Below are 20,705 nucleotides of genomic sequence, written 5' to 3'. Positions count from 1 at the left end.
AAACTATGTTTGAAAATCTGTTAAAGACCACAAACTAACCACAGCACAGAATATCAAGCATATGAAAAGCTTTGACAGTCAGCTGTCTGTGACGGGCCTAAACCAGCCAAAGTACTAACACAAAAACACACTGTTCAAAAACCCCAAGACAAAAGCTACAGACAGAACTCAGGACTAATATAGCCAAAGATGAAATCGTTAACTCCTACTCGACTGAAACATTCACTAAATGTGTTGGAAAACCAAAAGTAGGAGCTAAAAGGCTAACAGATAGTTTGTTGTCAAATCTGTAAGTTTTTATATACAAGGGGGTGGTGATGGAGCAGTGGATGAGACACATGCCTTTGGTGTGAGAGACTCCAGAGGAGTGCGACCTCTGACATATATAGCAATTGTAAGTTGCTTATGAATGAATAAATGTATATAACCTTTTATTGGACCATGATGCTTGACATGGTCCATTGAAGCGGAGTGCAAAGGCTCACAGTGCCAAACACCAACAATTGCACCCATTCACATCCAGCACAGTCGAATAGTTCCCAGTGTCTATCAAATAGTATATCTTTGCTTGAAATGCCCATCCCTCAAAGGTATTTACCCGCTGATATGTTCCAGCATGTAGTGCTGCTAGTGAGGGGAACCAGGTGAAAACAGGCCCGACGGGATCTGTAGAGAGACACAGTTTAACCTGCGATACCTCGGGGCTGTATATTTTGGGATATTGAAGAGTAACATTAGCTAGCGGTGTGGAGTGACTGAAGCTTCAGTCTGTGTTTTAACCTGGAGGACAATTATTCTATAAACATATCTGTTACATTTTAATATGCAGCAGTGATTCAGCCTACGTCCACTTCATTAGAAGCTTTTTTTTTTTTCTTGGGTCTTTGTTGCTGTAAAGACTCTGTCTGGTTACTTGTCTTGAGGCACAGTAGGGCTGAACAATTATTAAAAATTTTATCAAAATCTCAATATGGCCGACTGAAATTATCAAATCGCAGGAGGTGCAATATTTGTTAAAGATTAAATGTGTGTTAAAATACCCTTTTAAATTAAATACACATGCTGCAGAGATGTTCATATTGCAGAGGCTTTAAAAAAACATCTTTGTTTGGTACAGATACATTATTGTTTTACTGCTCGGCTCTAGATCCACGATCAATCTTTTCTTATCCAGTACCTCAACTCAGGGTGTCTGCATAAAGAGTACACTCTCTGCCTCTCTGTGTGTAACATTAACTGAGTGACTGGCATAATACTCTTGTCCTGGACCACAAACCACACACTTGGTTTCACTCTCTTACTCTCTTTCTCTTTCGGCCACTCGGTTTCCATGGTGCTGTGTGTCAACAACAGTCTTTTGGCTCCGACAGCTGACTGATTTTTGGTGTGTGTGTGTGTGTGTGGTCCTAGTTTAAAAGTTGATGCTTGGCTACGTTTTCCTGAAACTCAACTTGATCTTGTACGTTCCTGTGCTAATTTCTGTGGCGTGATGTTTTTTATTTATTGTTGAGTTGTTGTTGTTTTGTCACCAAGGTGGTTTAATCTGCCATCTGGGATTCTGTCTTTCACTCGCAAACTTGCTTTTGAACTTTTATCTCTTAGCGGTTTTTGTGCTGATAAAAGAACACAGGGAAAGCAGCATTCAGTGCTCAAACTCACCTTTAAGATAGAGAAGTCGGCATCGTTGTTTATGTTGCCGTGTTGCTGTCTATTTAATTGTCTGTTTGATTTGTGCTTGTCATGTTGTTGGATACTGTCTTGTCATCTTTGTTTCTAACATAATGATGATGATGATAATGGTAATAATAATAGGCCTAATAGTCATTTAGCTGATGCTTTTATCAAAAGCGTCTTACAATTGCTATATATGTCAGAGGTGTCATGTCCACTGTCACCACCACCCAAACATGCAACATGAATTTCCCCTTCAAGAAAGTTTACCTGGACCCATTTATTAAAAAATAACTCAAGAGTTCGTCAGCTGGTTTAATACATATTACATAAGCAGAGAATGTCCTGCGTGAAGACTGTGAACACGGTAAAACCCTGACAGATACCAGGTTCAGGAAAAGTTTCAGCTGAAACTGATTTGGCAACATTGTTCACTTTTGTTATTTAACAAAGAACAATTGGTATCGAAATAAAAAGACAGACGGGGTGAGACACACATGCCGGAGTGATTGGTGATCGGAGAGAAAAAGTGTCCCAAGGTCAGCCTGGCATGGGGCACATATTCCTCCTGTTGTCCCAGCAACCTCAGTAAACAAAGCCTGTGATTGGCTGGAGTCGCCTGCGATGAGGGGGGTGGCTTTTGAAGAGGAAGCCACACTTCACTTCAGTGACTGATGCAGCAATCAGGTCCTGTGAGAAAGATGGGAGATAAGAGAATATGTGAGCTTTCAGTTTCTGAAGAGCTCGAGACGGCAACATATAACAAAATTATAAAATGTTTGTTTATGGCATTATCACAATATAATTTTCCTCAATAACAATATAACAAATGTTTAATATATTGGCAATGATTGTTTGATTTGATTAATTTGAATCACGAACAACTGAAATGTTTTTACAAGTCATATATATTTTTTTAAATATTTCATCATAATAGTTTTTAATGTTCTACCTCCCAGATTTGTGAATTTAACAGCAGATTTGATCCACTGTTTGGCATTAAGTGTTTGTCACATTCTGACCATAAAGAAAAGTTTAACCACGTAATTATTCATCTTGTTTCTTTAATTTTCACTCAGAATGAAAAAAGTCTGCCTTTAAACTTGAAAGAAATACTGATTTGACATTTATTGTAATAGTTATTGACATCGAATGGTATTAAATGTTTTTATTGTGATAGCATTTTTGGCCATATCGCCCAGCCCTAGTTGTACACAATCAGGGTGTCTTTCATTGACTCAGTTTAATAGATCACATGTTAGGAAGGCCCCCATACAGCAGCCTGAAAAACAATCGGCACATCAGATTAATATCACTGAAGTCCACAGGTCCAAGCTTGTCAAGGCTGTTTTCAGGACGCTGTACGGAGGACATTGCCAAACATCCACATTAAGTATGTTAAGCACTGAGTAATTTGAATTACACTCCTCCTGTAGTCTTGTGAGGTAGTGGACGAAGATGTATGTGATTGTGCACATGTCTAACACCATGGATGTGTTAAGAGAAGTGGATACCAACACGGCGCTCAACTTATTTCAATGAAAGTTGCTCTCTGGGCACATAGGCCGGATTCATGGCTTTCTTGTTTTTGATTCTTGCATGGCTTTTTTTTTTTAGCTTAACATCTTAAATTGTGATAATATATAGCATCATTTTGAGCTTCATGTGACCTGCAATTCAAACTGAATTTACTTTAGCTGAAATTACTTCCCAGCACAGCTCTGTTTGTGGAGACTGCATCCCACATAGCTGACTGACCTCGCCCCAGATGTGGATCCAAGCTGCTGGCATTGGTTGGTTGCAGCATGAGGCATCTGCTGAGTATGTTAACATGCTGATGTTAAACAAGTATAAAGTTTACCATGTTGTACCACCTTCTTAGTTTAACGTGTATAGCAATTGCTAATTGGCAGAAAACACAAAGTACAGCTTAGGTTTGTTATTACAAAAGCACTGGACAAATTAAAAATGTGACATGATGATGATCAAAGTTATTACAATTATTCTTTAGTGTAACATAAATTCCAAATTTCATGGCAAACCTCACAGTGGTGCTAAAGGAAATGTTAGAGGATCACCAAAATCATTAGGGTTCACTCTCTGGGGACCATGAGTGTCAGCTTTAGCCCCCAAGCTATCAGACTTTTAAACTCAAACTCATCCCCAGCACTGCTCCATTGAATATAGTTTAATTCTGTCTACCGTTTTTATGATTGCCTGTTTTACTGTAAATTGTCAGCTATGTAGCAGAAGGAAGTTACAATCATAATTTCACTTTAGAACCTTGTTGAAATAGCATGGCCAAAATTACACTATTTAAGAATCAGGCTGTTCAAGACTTTATGTAACGATGGAAGAGATTCCCAGTGAAGCAAAAACCTAAACAAAACAATAATAGTTCAGTGAACTGAAGCGTAGCAATGAAGACGTTCATGAATCGTTTTCATTTCCTTTGGAAATTGGAGCCATAAAGACTCTACTGTGCTCTTACATGCAAAGGTCTCCCACCTCTATAAGTCATAGCTGGCAGGAGTGTTTGGATTGGCCATGTTCTCACACACTCACACGAAGAACCCTCACCCGGTTGCTTCTCGGCCGTTTTGTTCCATCTTTCTTTTCTTTCGTCTGTTTCAGTTCCTCTGTTTCACTCCCCCAGGAAGAAAAAACATCAGCGCTGCTGTCATGTTTATGGCTCTGACCTTTGCTCTCTGTGGTTTCACTGCAGCTCAGCCAAACTGTGTCAGCTGGTAAAAGAACGTAAATGTGGGCCGTGCAGATAAAGTGGTTCCAAAGTCCAGATTCTCGGCTTCTCTGCTTGTACTGCTTCTGTTGATCAGTGCTTGCAACCAGATCAATAATCACAACCAGATTACGACTTACATCACCACGCAACAAGGTGCAACTTGATAAACCAGCCTGGATAACTTTTCAATTTGATGTTTTGATTCTCCACCGTGACTGATGGTTTTGGATGAATTCAGGAAGCGTGACTTGTGGTGTTTTGGGGTGAAGAACAAACTGCTTTCAGGTTACACTGTCAGAACCAGAGACACTGTAAAACAAAGTCCCTTCATTCTCCTTGTATTTGGTTGAGTAGATGTCCCAACATTAAACCAGAAAATCATGTGATCTGAGGTTATTGTGGAAATGACCTTGGACTTTTACATTACTTTATTCACAGTAATCATATTATAGTATAAATGTAAGCATGCTTATCATAAAGCAAATATCATTAATGGGGCTGCAGTATTGATGATGATAATAATAGCCAGCTATAACCAGCCATAATTCAATCCGATAACCCTCTCACAAGTGGCCTAAACAGGGCTTACATTAACTGTGACAGGGCATTATTATTATAATTAAATACCATGACATGAAAATGTCATGTTTTTCGCAAATTCAAACAAGATCATTATTAAGGAAGGAGGAGTTTGAAAAAGAGTTTGATGGCAAGCTGGTAAACATGTTTAAAGACACATTTAGTGAGTGAAGTGGGATCGTTTCACCGTTCTGTATTCCCATTTCAAGTTTTTATTTTAAAGATATCCTCTATTGGACTCTCCTGGATTATGTAAAAATCATATAGCTTTATGTTGTGGCTGCCAGTTTTAGTTATTTGAACTTTTCTTTTTGAGAAATCATCTCTCAGACAGATCAAAATGCTACAATACCCATGAGCCTTGGCCACCATTGCAGTGGAGAAGAAGCCGGTCGGAGGCCCAAAATCAATAGAATCCACAAATTGATTTTAAGATTGTTGCCATCTTTCCAACAGTGTGATCTTTAGTTTCCACCGATAGCGGCACACGTAACAGAATATTAAGCTCTGCAGTTGGATGTTTCTTGCCCAAATGCAAGTCATAGTCAGGAGTCGTAGATAACTGGGAAAAATGTAAACGATTTCTACTGTTGAAACCAGGATATAGCTGGTCCCCCTTCGGAGCTACTATGGCTGTCAAGTTTATTTAGCTGTAATCAATGTTGTAGATGTTGTTCCCGGAAGTTTGCCAGAACATGTATAATACAACTCATGCAAATCGATGCCTTTTCTGAGTAAGCCTTAAAATAACAATATATGACTTGCTGAGATAAGACGTGTAGTGAATCTGCCAAAAGCCCCATTCAGGTGTGACTAAACCATAAAGGTTAAAAGTGTTCAGTGTGGGGATTTAAAAAGCTGCTTTAAACACATCAGCTTTTGAGGGTAGCTCATGCAGCACACTTTGATCGGACATTTGCCTAATTTACAAATTACAAAGCTTCCTTCTTGGACAACAAAGTGTGCCCCCCAAACCTGCAGCTCCGTGCTCTACAGACAGGGATGGAGTCTAAGCGCTTACGGGATTATTTCTGTTTGATATTGACCCTGAACATGTGTTATGATGTTTATCATCTTGTTCTGTACGCTGTCCTTCCACACTAGAAGGCTGTAGTGTGAGACACAACACACAGAGCCTCTGTACTGCTGCAGAAAAGGTAACATGAGAGGGTCGGGGATATAGACTTACACTCACAAACACACACACTCTACAGAGAAAGCTTCTTTGTTGGTTTCAGGTCTAAACGTTGCAGCATTGTGCGGCTTTGTGCGGCTTTTTCAATGTGAAGCTTAAAGGAACAAATGTCATGAAAATCCACTTTGAGAAACTTTTAAAGGTGTTATTACAGGAAGTCTCTTATTTCTCTCGATCGTTCAATTAGATTTATTTAAAGTTTTTGGTCTTCAGTGCAGTCGTTCCCAACCACCTTCATCCCCTTCTAACGTCAGATCTTTTCCACTTTCCTATCTGTCCATGAAATATTAAGCCACAGCCAGCAGCTGGTTAGCTTAGAACAGTGACTGGGAACAGGGGCAAACACTAAAACAGTGTTAGTACGTCATGTCCGAAACCTTAGTATGAAACCAAATGTACGTGAAATGCATACTATCTACGAGGAAATATTACAGTATGCAAGCACTGGACACTATGCAGGCATAAATATCCCACAATGAAATTCATTAGCGGCAACAACATCACAGTTCGTTGTCTCCGACCGCCAAGCAGGCTCTCAGGAAATGAAGTAATAATTACACACTGAGCAAAGAAAAGATACATACTACTCTTTTATTCTCTCACCAGTGTGTTGATCAATACATGTTGTAGTGCATATTATGAGATTTTGGACGCAGCACTTTTCCTGCCCAGTGATCAGTAACTTTCTGGAGTCTCCGCTGGTGATGGCAACTGCTCAGAGCCAAGAAATAGTCAGACACTTAAATGCTTGTGAAAAATGGCTGGGGGTAAATATAAATCACAATATCTCTAAAGAAAAGTCCCCTCTTAAAGGGACAGTTCACTAAAATCCTTTTTAAGCCTGGTTGTTTTGGCTCTGCTAAAGTTTTGAGGCGTCTGCTGATGATATGATGGCGGTTAATGGAAGTTTGTTTTGTGGTGCCAACACCGCTGGAGGGCAAAAAAAAAAACCTACAAACAATCATGTCTCTTTTGTTTACTTGTCGCCACCCGTCGTGCTGTCATCTCACAGCAGACATTCATGTTTTTATAAACCTGAATTGTTGCCGTCATGTCGCTGTTGTCTTTCCGCTGAATCACACGCAGACCTGGTTATTGTCTACATGCAGATGCAGCAGACATGACACAGAGTTACAGACAGTGACTGTTCATCATTAACCAAATATTTAGTGATTACAGACAGAGACGGACGCATTTCACTCTAACAGTCTCATCTCACTCTACGCACACACACACACACACACACACACACACACACACACACACACACACACACACACACACACACACACACACACACACACACACACACACACACACACACACACACACACACACACACACACACACACACACACAAAAACCTCCGGACCTCTACATTTAACCAACCCCACATAACACTCCCAACACACTCTAATGTTGAAGTGTGGTTATGGTGGTTTACTGAGGATTGTTCAGTGATCATCACTGTGGTGAACCTCCTGCAGCCTGGCTCAGCTACAAACATCTCAAACTCTGCTCCTCTTACTCAAGCTTTTTACATTTCTTCTCCTTCATTATCTCTCTTCTACTCCTTTTCTCTGCTCCTGGTGTTGAACCTATTTTTAAATGAAGCATTTGACTGTATTAGGGATGGATCCAACAATTATCATTATTGATTATTTTCTCGATAAATCAATTCATCATTTAGCCTTGTTTTGCCCGACCAACGGTCCAAAACCCAAAAATGTAAACAAATGCAGCAGATCCTCACTTCTGAGTTGCTTTTCCTCCAGTTTCTCTATCTTACATTACACTCAAGAAGTCGAGTCAAACGGCTGCAGAATAACAAAGATTTAAGCTCAAGTTAAAACATGTACCCTCAGGGTACGTTGAGTAGCTTTTCTGGAGCTGTGACTCTTTTCTTTGACTTTGTTTGCAATGTTGTGGCCTCTAAAATTATTGGGTGTATTGTTTTTTTTATATTTTTTTTCCTCTTCTGTTGCTTAATTGCTAATTTTTCATTTTTCTTTTCTTTTTTTTTTGTCTAATTTTTCCCCTCATGCTCTTCTTCTTCTCTTTTCTCCATCATTATGCCCTCTTCTCTTCACCCTCCTCTTCCTCACCACATGGCCGGTCTGGTTTTGATGACATCATAACCTGGGAACCAGCAGGGTGAGGTCATACAAGGCTAAACACTGCAGTGTGTTTGTCAGTGTGTGTCCTGTTTATGCATGCAGATGTAATGCCAGATGTGTGTTTGTATGTTAATGACAGGGCAGCACTGGGATGGTTACTCAGCTCGTTTGTGGTTCTCATGTTTTCATGTTTCTTCTGCTGTTTGTTCGTATCAAACTTCTTCTTGTGTGCCTTGTGGAAGCTGGTTTATTTATGTAGTTATATTTTATTTCACTTCTTTACTGGTGACTGCTCTATTCTGATACTATTCAACCTCAGTAGTACATTTGACACGGTGAATCGCATTGTGCCATACTCTTGTTGAAATCAAATCTCAACCATATGACAATCAGTTGCTGGTGGGAATGCTTTAACCTTTACCACCTATCACACTTGTGGTGTGCCACAAAGCTCAATTTGAGGCCCACTGTTTTCTATATAAATGATGTGGCAAACCTGACAAAATCAACATTCTCTCATAAAACACACATTCAGTTGCCAGTAATCGAGTCACCAACTGCCCCGTTAACCCATGCTGTTTGAATATGATGGAGACTTGCTCAAGTGATAATGCCTGACAATGGAGGAAACTTCATTCCACTTTGTGCGAGACCCGTGAGGCTGAAGTCTGGAATGGTCCATGATCCAGTACAAGAGCTACTCTAAACAGAGAGTGACCAGTAAACCGCCATCACGACAGGATCTGACTAAATATGCTTGCTAGTAAATAGTTGTAAATATATCACTTATTCTTCCGAGCCGTTTCCTGCCTTTGTTTTGTTTTCTTCCTGCTTTTAGATTGAGCTGACGGGAAAATCTGACGTGGAATTTGGAATTGTTGTTTTTCTGTTCAATGGACTGAGCTGGACTGGTGGTTTTATTTTGGTTGGAATACCTGAAACTTTTTGACTTTGGTTGATTTGAAATTGACTCTTGCGTTGTTTAAACTTGCATCCACACATAAATATTTCACCCCATCCCAAAAGACATCTCAAGTCTCTCATCAATGAAAGATGAGCAATTTTTATCAAATGCATTAATGCATGCTTGTTTGTGTGTGAGTCTTTTTTTTTGTTTGTTTGTTTTTTTAATAGGCTACATTTTGTATTCTGAATATTCTTGTCAGAATCATCTCGATGGGGGGGGGGGGTGCACTCATGTAGAAGTAACCAAAAATCTGAGAGTACACGTTTACAAGAGCATTTCCTTCCCTACTATCAAATGTATTGTCATTTTTATGCTGACGACACAAAGCTCTGTGATCTAATTGAGGTACGAGGTACAGTCGTGCTTTTTCTAGTTAAGTTTTTCATTTAACAAAAAAAGTTAGTAAGAAACACTGAGTATAACTAAGTCCTTACTGAGTCCTCGAGGTTTAACAAAGGTGTTGAATGCATTTCCTTCCTCGTAAAACATATTTCAGCTTTATAAAGCATTGCTTACATTCACGATTGCTTTATTGCAGTGGTGTTCTTTTGCCCTTCTTGGCGCACTGCCATGTTTCTTTGCACATTATTGCCACCAACTGTAGAACTGCAGAGTACTGGCAGAAGGAATGACATCCTTAATACTTTGTCACAGTACAAACAAAACTCACCTGTAAAAACACTGCTGCACAGGGTACCTTTTTTAAAAGTCTAAAATTAGTAGTCGCTGTCTTCGGCTGCCCTGGAGACAGTTTGGACATGTGGTCCTGCTTGTGACACGTTCTTCTCTTCTCAGCTGCAGACTGTCCAAATGCGGTAGATCAGAATTGATTTCAAAATGTACATTTCAGACTAAACAAGGTCTGGCGCCTAACCGCATCTGAGAACTCCTCCTGACCAGAGGTTACTTTAGACTTGATGTTCGTCATTTTGAAGGACAGGGTTGTAAAATTCTGTCATAATCTAGCCTATTACCCGTCATTTTGACTTTTTAAAAAAAAAAATTTTTTTAATGATAATGAGACCTGTCGCCTATTTCATGTCACCAAGCAAATTAATGATTTTTACCTCTTTGCTGCCACTTGCTTCTCCCCTAACGTTAGCTGCCGCTGGAATATATCAGTAATCAGTAATGGTTGCTTGTTCTTCACCCTCCAACATTTCTATCCCTCTTTTTTTCATCTCATTTATCAACCGCAATAAAATTATTTGGCTTCAGAGACTCAGGTGCCATCGCATTTTGTGACGCTATGCAACGATTTAGCTTGCCAATGCCATTGTTAAAGCCAGCTAGAAAACGAGGTCATGCATGATCAAAGACGAGACTACTGGACAACAGCTAATTAATATACTCACTCGCCACAGTGGACGGGAGGTCTACATGTGGTTACTGACAGTGTTGTATGTGAATTACTTAACGTTATGGCAGATCGCCCTTAGTCTTAATCTGTCAAAATTACGGACGGTCTCAAGATTTTTCCGTCATTGTTTAAAAAGAAATTTATTCACTGACGTTGAATATTTGGTTAACACGTCACCAGCTCCTGTCCCCTTATGAGCCGGGCCTGACGATCCTCTGCTGAGGTTCTCTTGGCCGTTCCTAGATGCTGTTGAGCAAACTCTGTACAGTTTCACCTCCTTGGAGAAAGTGTTCTTTTTTTTTTTTTTTTTTTTTTTTTTTTCAAAAATTTGTTTCCTTCTGAATGAGTCTGAAAGACATGAGAGCAAGTTTTTTTTTTTTTTTTTTTTTTTGTCTTTGATCTTTCTCCCTCTTCATCTCTGCAGCTGTTTGAGTCCAACCAGTGACCAGATTAAACAGAGAGAACGAGACAGAATGACACGGACTCTGTCTCTCCGTCGCCCCTCATTAACCAAATCAAAGACGTTAAAAGCCTCTTGCCTCCTTCTCCTCTGTAATCTGGGTTTTTGGTGGGATCGCCCCCTCGGAGCTGCTGGTGCATGACTCATGTGACTCCTATTAAGCGACACCATTATTACAGCAATGCATCATGCAGTGATGTCATCAGTGGGTGCCACAGTTTGGGAGTGTCGACATGATGCTGTGGGGGAAGACTGCTGACTTCTCAGGAAAGGGTTAAAATGTAAGGGCTTGATAGTGAATTAAAGTTATTACTTTAAAACAACTTAAACCTCCACCGAAGGCCTAAAGGGTCTGCAACACCCAGACTATTAGAGACACACTTTCTTTACTTTCTTAGTGACAATGAGAAGCTAATATAAACTCATTTACTGAAAACATATGTAGGGTCAGTTTGAGTTGGAGGATTATTTAGATGACATTTTTGTGCATAATAAGCTGTGGCCCACAAAGTTAAGTGCACACACTTCAAACCACAGGGGACAAAACAATAGTGATTGGCCTTCAGATGATTACGACGATTGTTGGATTTTTGGAGTGTGATCAGTCCGTCAGCGCAGAGGAGTGAAGAAATACACCTGGAGGAGTGTGTTTCCGTGACGAGTTTTTTTTCTTCAGTGTGTTGAGTGAAAGATGATTTGTAACTAACCTGACATCGGTTTATAGAAGTGTGTGTGTGCGCATGTTTACATCAAATGTGTGTGTTGAATAATGTTTCCAATAATAAGTATAGGGAGAGAGACGTGGGTTGCTTTTGTTCCTTTGCCACCATCCATCGGGTCCTTGGAGGAGAGGGGGTGTTGAGGTGTCTATGTATGTGGTGAATAGGGGGTTGGGTGGGCGGGGCTATGATCTCACCATTAAGAAATGTGTGTGTGTGTGTGTGTGTGTGTGTGTGTGTGTACCATGGGTCAACCCCCCCCCCCCCCCCCCACACACACACACGGTAGCTCCACATCCTGTTTACCACTGCAGGTACCTCCTGTCCTTCACTTTTAAAGGGCATTTCCACTCAAATGTTTACATTGTTTTTCAGCCTTTTCTCCTTTCGTGAGATAATCAGATTTTTCTGTTGCAGCTGGATGCTTAAAAAGTGTCACTGAAGAATTGATCAAAACCTGTTCGGGGAACATACCAGGGATTTTTTTGTCTTTTATTGTTACTACAAGCTGTGTACTAACTAAATATTGCCGCAAAAATTTTTGTAAATCCTGGTGCATTATTTCTTAATCTTCAGCCGTTGGTGTTGATTTATTTCTGCATGGTCTTAAAACCAGTTAGTAGACTTTTGAAACTTGCTTGAGGTGTGTAATCCATTGATGGAAAAATGATCTACAGTATTTAGCTGGCTCTCATTTATAAGAGTCATGGTATGTGTTGCATCATTAACTAGATGAATAACTGGTGAAGATGTGGTGTCCTCCCTCTGACTGCTGGTGTGGGGCGGTAAATTAGTTTCAGGAGGATCGCGGGCTGCGTTAGCTGACATCAGTGTGATGATGTGCCTCAGGCGTCGACTGTTCAGCAGTAAATTGTCTCGTAGGAAGCTGAACATGTGTGTTTGCGAGATGATGTAGTCATCGTGTCAAGGAACAGCTGTTCTAAGTTGGACAGCAGTTGTGCTTCTGAGGGCGAGAGGCATGGAAAGAAAGGGAGAGAGCGGGGCAGGAATTTGATTGTAAATGGTGTGAGCTACAGTTTACCTGACAGTCGAGAATGTTCCGGTTATGTCACCTGTAGATTATATGTTTTCATTAGGACTGAGCGGGACCGTTCTGCTACATAAAACCTCTGAGAACTTCACATTGACTAAACGTACCGTAAGGCCATACCTCTTCAAAAGTATTTGTAGAACAGACATCTCTAGGTGGGAAAAAGAAAAGGTTGATGCAGAGCAAACAGTTACCTACACTTACAGCTTCAGACAGGATACCGTGGGGCATCAGATTTGGCTTTAAAGTGTCCCGCATGGGTAATTTTCATCATGGGAAACATAAATTGAACTTTTGTGTGGAGTTTGCTGTTGGCTCGTTATGTAACTTCCTGCAACAGAGGGTGTGCCACGCTGATAAGAAAGGCATTTAGTTCCAGCCCGATTCACCTTTTACACACACTCTGGCTTTATCTCGCTCTCTCTCTCACTTTTCGTTTCTCCTTGTACACATTCTTTGTCTCTCCTAATACCAACTTAAACCTTCCCAGCCCGCACTTCTCCATTCGTGTCCTTGTTGCCTTTTGTATTGTGTCTCTATAGTGACGGGTCAACAGATCAGCAGGCATCGGCAGCGATAGTGGCCGCCTCAGACACTGTTTATCTGACGCAGATCCGGGCCTGAATTAAACCGGGACCTTTTGTGAATGGGATTGTGGACACACAAATCTCTGAATGAAAGAGAAGGTGACAGTAGTGTTTAATGTTGCTGAGAGGGCGGGCGAGTCATGGCAGGCCTCTTGCGAAGAGCCTTTTAAGGGTACTCCAGTAGGTGTAGGTCAGTAGATAAGGTTTCTGATTCAGTTGTCACCTGCACCATGAAAAAGTCTTTAGTTAAGCTATAAGAAAGCACAGGAGAGTGCAGTAAAGAAAGGATCCGGCATTTTACTTTAATGGATACCGATCCATATAATTAGTCCCTGATACGTGATGGGACACTTCTAGTTTCAACTTGATGTAACCAAATGCTAAAATATATCTGCCCACTAAAACTTTTTTTTTTTTTTTTTAACAAGAGCCAATATTATAGCAAGTTGTTATTTATTAATACTGCAACTGATCAAACCCACTGCCTATGACTCAATAGATGAATGTTTTTACATTTTGTTTGGTTGAATAATTGGGCCAAAAAGAGGAGTGCCATCTTACCTTTTTGTGAGTGTAACACTGTTTTCCGGCTTGTGAATGAGCAGAACTTGCACCTAACCACTGCAAGACTGTGAGCTTGTAGCGATTTTATAACTTTAAAACTCCTGCAAAGTGTATGCACTCGGTACAAAAATTAGGTAATTTAAAGTGTCCAGGTATTTGAAACCTGCATCTGTAGTCTCTGCCTGCCAAGTCATATGGATCTACGTTGTTTATATTCACATCATTGACAATGACATTCAGTTTCTCCCAGAAGGGTCCCTTTTTTCTTTTTCCTTCTTCCTTCTCCATCAGATTACTACTGATTTAAGCAACTTTCTGGCCAAACTAAACGAAACATAATCAGGTAACATATATGCCATTACCTGTCCAGGTGTGTCTGGGTTTGGCATGCTGCTGCTGCTCTTTGGCGTAAACCCAGAACTAGACTTGGGCAGTATTTATTTTGTCATACCTTCAGTATATGATTGTTTTTTAAAAAAAAACAAAAAGCATGTAGCATGAATGAAATTGTCTGCAGGGCTGTGTGTCTAATATGTAGTAAGACTGCATAGTCTTACTACACGAGTGCACGAGTCTTGCTGGGTTTAAATACTTATGGCCCGTATAATAATTAACAGATAGGAAATAAGCACTTCCTTCCATAGATTCTTGCTGGAGAACCCAGTGTCAGGCGGAATGGGGTGGGTGAACTCAGCGGAGAAACGTAAATGTACAGTGTGGAGGAGAGGTCGTGGTAAGCAGAAACCAAGCAGCTGATTATTAGAGCTATTAAAACCCTCTCTCTGTAACACATACTCCCCCCCCCCCCCCTAACCTGAGTTGTGGAATCGCCTCAAATACACTGGGGTGCTTTTATTTTTGATCTTTTCTATCACTGTTTTGATCGTCCCCCTCTCTCTCTTTGTCTCTCTCTCTCTTACGCTCGTCCTTAACGGGAACAATAGGCTACCATGGTGATAGCCTCGTTACTCACAAAACTGTGTCTGCAAGGGGACACTCACTCACTCACTCAGTGTTTAGTTCCTTGTAGGTTTGAGTGGAATGAAGAAATGTATAATTTAAGAATACAAAATAACATTTTAAATGTTAAACGGTAACATTTTACCTGCACGACATATCTCAAAACCTAGACAAAACCCCCAAATCATCCATATGGCTAGATCTTTCTAAAGCTGTGGTTCTTGTGTGTCGGACCCTCTAAGGGGTCACAAGATAAATCTGGGATGTCACAAACAATAACAGGATGTGAAGGCAGAATAAAAAACAAAATTGCTATTGTCATGTATGGGTTGTTTTTGGAAACACTGCTTTTCGTCCCCTTAATAATTAAAACTGTGAGGAAAAATTAATGTTTGGCCTGAACCCATAAACTTGTGCAACTGGTGACAAAATAGAAATTTCTTTGGTTTAATGAATCACAAGCCCCCCAAAAATTTTGAAACCACTACAAAAGATGTGAGAGAGGAAATATGTTTTTTGTAATTTGGTTTTACGAGAAGAGAATAACAATGTAGAGGGATAAAGTACAGTTTTAATCCCTTTCTCCGGCTTTAAGTAAACAACTACGTAATTACTATAACGGTTTGTTTGTTCTTAACCTGGTTTCAATAAAGAGTGTCCCGTTTGGTGTGACTGATTAGTGTTAAGCTGAGTGAGCTCAGCTATGGGTGGAGCTGTGTGTGTGTGTGTGTGGTAGGTAAAGGCGGCTGACTACAGCTACTCACAGACAGGATGTTTGCTGGAGAGGCTGCTGGTGGTGACACAACACACACTCACTCACACGCACTCACACAGGTGTGGCAGATCAACTCTAGAGGGGAAAAAGAAAGGAGGGATAAAATGTAGGAAAGCCACAAAGAGATTAGTGAGAAATGAGACGTGTAAAACCAAACAGGTGGAGAGAGTGAACAGGTCAGAGGAGGAACGAGTGAACAGAGTTGGAAAAACATGGAAGAAATGGAGACTGAGTGCACTGAGTCCGGCAAGAGAGCGAGAGATTAGGAATGTAGAAAACAGGATGTCGTAACCTCTGTGTGGGGGTGTGGGTGCATGTGTGTTGAAGAATAGTCTCAGTCATTAACATTGTTGTGTCACCCATGGGTGAGGCAGCAGTCTCCCAGAGCTCCACCTTAACCTGAGTTGCTGGAACATGTTTGCACCACAGCTGTTCTGCTGACAGTGAAGCAGAACTGGAGCTTCACCAGGTGGATCGCAGTATTTCTCATATCTGATGAACACACAATACAGAGTGTTGAAAGTCTTCTCGCAGCAACACAGTCACACAGGCAAGCAGAGACAAATACATTTGGTAACTACAAAGGTGTGGAGTTTGTTGACGGAGTTAGTTATAGCTTGAGCGCGTGTGTGTGTGCGACCCACCCCTCTCCTGTCAGTTCCTCCTGCTTCAATCCATCAATAATATTCCTAAACTGAAAGACTGACATCTTTACATCGCGTTAGCAGTCTTCAAAGCGCACTGCAGTTAAAAAAAAAAAAAAAGCTAGGTCCTTTATATAGTTCTGTACAGGTGATCGATCTCATTTGCCTTTCTGTAAGGCACAGACATCTTTCAGGAAAGCTAAAATATATGTACCAACATTTTGGCTTATCACAGGACTGTGCCGGGAAAAGTCACTCAACGTCCCCTCGTCTCACGTCCTTATAATTAAAATATCTGCTCTGTAAAACCATCTGGCTAGCAGATCCATCTCATGCATTTTTGTGGTGAGGAAATGATTATAATTAAATAAAGAGAACCTTTTGGAGCTCATGTTGAAGTCTAAATAGTGCATCTATAATATTATTATATACAATCGATACAATACTGGTATTAATCTGCAATGTTCCATTTTTGTTTAAACGGCTAACATGTAAATTGTCCTATTTATTTGCATTGTCTTTTATTAATTTTTAGCCGTGCCATGTTTATCTATCTGATAGACTGCTCTATAATTCTTTATTTTAAAGTTTAGAATAAATAATCCAACAAAATCAACTGTATCATAATCTCGGATTTGCTTGTGTCCTTGACATATTTCATACCAGCCTTGTGTCTTTCGAAACTAAATCGCTCCCATTGCTGTAAGAAAGCAAATCAATTCTCTTAAAGGTCTGAGTTTGCCTTTAACAAAAAAAAGTTGTTGTTATGGGAGAGAGAGAAAGAGATTAAAAATGACTGGAATGTTTTGTCTGCTTCACTCTGAACTCTGTGTGCTAAAGATTAGTTAATATAGCCGTGTGTGTGGCTGGTGTGAGGTACCAGCTGGTACAGTGAGGTCTGATTAATGAGAAACCTTTCAAAGCAGCACTCTGTTCTGCTAAAAAAAGAAAGAAGGTAAAATGTTGATAGCCATAGTAAGTTTGGAGCACTGGCTTGTATTCAGATTTGTGTCAGACTCGGTGTTGCACAATTTTTCGTCTGAGTCTGTGGGGTGTGATGCCAAACAGGTCGGTCAGAAGAGGCAGCAGATTGAAGCTGTGATTTAAAAATGTTGAGTTATATTTGATTTGCTGTAAATTAATGTGTTTCTTGCTTCGAGGTAGCCATTGATTTTTGTTTCATTTCAATATGATATGCAAACCAACTTAATGAGACTTTAAATCTCCTTGAATTCACTCATAATGAACATGTCTGGGTTTTATTATCGTTAAAGTTAATCACAGATTGTTGGAATGGAGCTCAAGTTCTGGTGGGAACTGTTGTGTTGGTAATAACGGTAGCAGTAATATACAGTGACATAGGAGAACCAACAAAGCGCAGAGATGACTGAAGCAGAAAGTGAATCTGACATCAGGTCTGTCTGTTTTTGTCCTTCAGACTCTAAAGCCATTGTGGATGGGAACCTGAAGCTGATCCTGGGTCTGGTATGGACTCTGATCCTGCACTACTCCATCTCCATGCCAGTCTGGGAGGGCGAGGATGAAGAGGTAACGTCCCGCAGAGTTTTGAATAACTTCAGTTAATCTCATGAAGTTTTTTTTGTTTGCCGGACAAAAATAGGCATTTAGTGATAAAACCTGATAAATAAACAGAAAAAAGTTCCTCCACAAATAATCACCTCTGTGGCTGACTGTTTTGTTTTTTTTTCATTCAGGCAGAGTCAAAGACACCTAAACAGCGTTTGCTGGGCTGGATCCAAAACAAAGTCCCTGATCTGCCAATCAACAACTTCAGCAATGACTGGAGGAACGGCAAAGCACTGGGAGCTCTGGTAGACAGCTGTGCACCAGGTACGTGTGCGTGCGAAGGCTGTTGAAATGGTTGTATGTGAGGCGAAAGGGTTAATATTGGCATGTGTTTTTGATCAATATAACAGTGGTTCTTCTCCAGACTTAAAGATAAAACTATTTCCAGATCAGTACTGGAGTCCGTGAACTATAAGGTTGCTTACGCCACAGGAACCGACCTATTGAGAAACTCTGGAACCTTTAACTATGATTTTACTTAAGGAAGAAAGAACTTAATTTGGTTCCTGTAGTACTGTTCCACGTGTACTAAAAAAAAAAAATTTAAATTTAAAGGGGCGAAGTTTGCCGCAGCAACTACGTGTCCAACTTCATTCATAAAATAAGGAAGTACTCTAGTATCCATACACAAGGGTCGGGTATTTCGTGGTTTTTGTTAATGTTTAAAAACAAGGTGGGAAAACGAAATTAATCTGCTGATAGTTTCCTGTTGTTTTTGCTCTTAAGCAGAAATAACCATCAGTCACTCAGCAGATTACATCCATTCATTACGTCCATCTCAAACATTGGACTCTCACTCAACAGTAAATTGTGACTTTAATTCTTAGTTTAGTTCCTTGAAGTCAGTTCCTTCGGTTCACGGAACTTCTTGGTCAAAAAAAGCTTAATGGGAGTCTTTTGTTATTTGTTGTGTCCGAACCTCGTTAACAGTTATTAAACAAGGTGAAGTAGTTCTGAAATGAAGCATGACTCATGGATGGCCAGTGGGTTTTTTTTGTTAGGTTTTTTTCTCCTGAATCATCACCAAAATAGGTCTTCTGAATATATTTGCAGCAATATAATAAATACACTCACTCAAATACAGTTGCCAGTTTATTAGGTACACCTAATAAACCTAATGCAGTCTAATACAACATGCAATAACTCCTCCCTTCATTAATTTTCTAATGGTTGATTGTTTTTATAGAGGTGCTGCTTCAGCTTTATGTTGATTTTGATCCTGTTTCATAGAGAAAATGCCCATAGATACCACATTGGAGTTTAAATATTTATGCTAAAGGATATTTCAAGATAAAACTGATAAGTAAAGTCTGACACAGATCACAACCAATATTTTTAATACACCTCACACACTGCAACATGCCATGAGTCTCTAAGATCTGTATCCTCTAAAACAGCAGGAAGGTGCATTCGTTTTGTGTGTTGCTACTAAACTGACTAAATGTTCTTATATATTTCTGTATTTTCTTAACTGCCACTGTGTATTTCCATTATAATTGGATGCAAAGATGTCCAATCGGGACAAGCTCAGTATTTCTCTAGCAGAGCTCGCACTGTTGTGTGTTTGTAAGTTAGTGTGTGTGTGTGTGTGTGTGTGTGTGGTTTGCAGGTCTCTGTCCAGACTGGGAGACCTGGGATCCTGTGAAACCGGTGGAGAATGCCACTGAAGCCATGCAGCTGGCTGATGACTGGCTGGGAATCCCTCAGGTTAGATTCCCTTCTGCTCTCTGCATCTTCAGTATGACCTGTAACCTGTCTATACTTTTTGTTTTTCATTACTTCAAAACTGACTTTGACAGGAAAAATATAAAATAAAGCACAAAAACAAATATAGATTTATTCCAAAACGTCCCTGTATGTCGTGTCCTTGCAGCTGCTTCACAATAAAAGTCCTCCAGCCACAAAGTGTCCGATGAATGTAAGAGAAGGAGGCATCTGCGGGGACTTGTACTGTAAAGCAGCTGCATGGATGATGTATACGTTAGGTGTTAGGCCTATATCATATCTGTCAAAAATCACACATCCAGCAGAATTTTCTATGCTCTGATTTTCCTCCAGAGGTCAAAGGTCTCCAGAAGCCTCTCACAGAGATGTTGTTTGGTTTCCTAATTGTTCACAGCAGAAGAAACTCACTGAACCGGAGTTTGTTTTTTACATGTTTTTGTTTGAAGCCGAGAGGATGCAACCCACAGATTTCCAAACTGAAAGGGGCATTTATTATAATTAGTGATGTAACAAAAAGGGTTCAAGGTCTTTTAACAAATAATGAAAGTTCTTCTGGAGGTATTAGAGCTTGTCTTTGTTATTCAGAAAAAAACTTTTGTTCAGTATAAAGAACAACCTCAGCAGTGAAGAAACTGTCTTTCCTTCTGATTTCATTACATCTAAGTTGGATCTCTTTCTGCCATGGCTACATTGCGTTATGCCCTGCTTCCTGTCAGTCCGCTGACACCCAAAGGAAGTTTCCTCCAAAAAAAACATACTTCACTGTCACACCCATGACGTTAATTTAGGGCATTTTTTGTTTGCTGGAAAAGTACCTCATTCTAGTCAAGGTTTGATGCTATAACGTTTGTGTTTGAGCCTGTGAAGGACAATGAGTTGGGGGGGAATGTTGAACATGATGTGAGCAGAAAGAAAACAGCGGCGACTGTAAATGACACCGGCGTGATCATGGACTGTATATAAGAAGTGGACTTGGTCATCGTGACGTCACCCGTTGGTTT

At 40.2% G+C, this 20,705-nt stretch overlaps 1 protein-coding gene and 1 long non-coding RNA gene across 4 annotated transcripts in view; one reads left to right on the top strand and one right to left on the bottom strand.

Annotated features, from left to right (window-relative positions):
• Window positions 1-20,705, top strand: part of LOC119885789 (filamin-B) — a 71,823-nt gene that overhangs the window by 6,960 nt on the left and 44,158 nt on the right. For all 3 annotated transcript variants that reach the window (XM_038696017.1, XM_038696016.1, XM_038696015.1), the window contains exons 2-4: window positions 17,831-17,940; window positions 18,108-18,243; window positions 19,589-19,686. In XM_038696017.1, the coding sequence (XP_038551945.1) occupies window positions 17,831-17,940; window positions 18,108-18,243; window positions 19,589-19,686 (344 nt within the window). The remainder of the gene's footprint in view (window positions 1-17,830; window positions 17,941-18,107; window positions 18,244-19,588; window positions 19,687-20,705) is intronic.
• On the bottom strand, window positions 1,933-4,401 carry LOC119885794. The gene is made up of 2 exons (XR_005441393.1): window positions 4,252-4,401; window positions 1,933-2,361 (listed from the first exon to the last, which is right to left on the bottom strand). It is a non-coding gene; the product is annotated as an uncharacterized LOC119885794 (long non-coding RNA).

The sequence above is a fragment of the Micropterus salmoides genome, unplaced genomic scaffold, assembly GCF_014851395.1.
Source record: "Micropterus salmoides isolate LMB-PRFRI ecotype aquatic unplaced genomic scaffold, ASM1485139v1 Ms_hic_scaffold_4, whole genome shotgun sequence".
NCBI lineage: Eukaryota > Metazoa > Chordata > Actinopteri > Centrarchiformes > Centrarchidae > Micropterus > Micropterus salmoides.
Note: the sequence above shows the minus strand (reverse complement) of the source record. Positions and strands in the feature narration are given on the sequence as shown.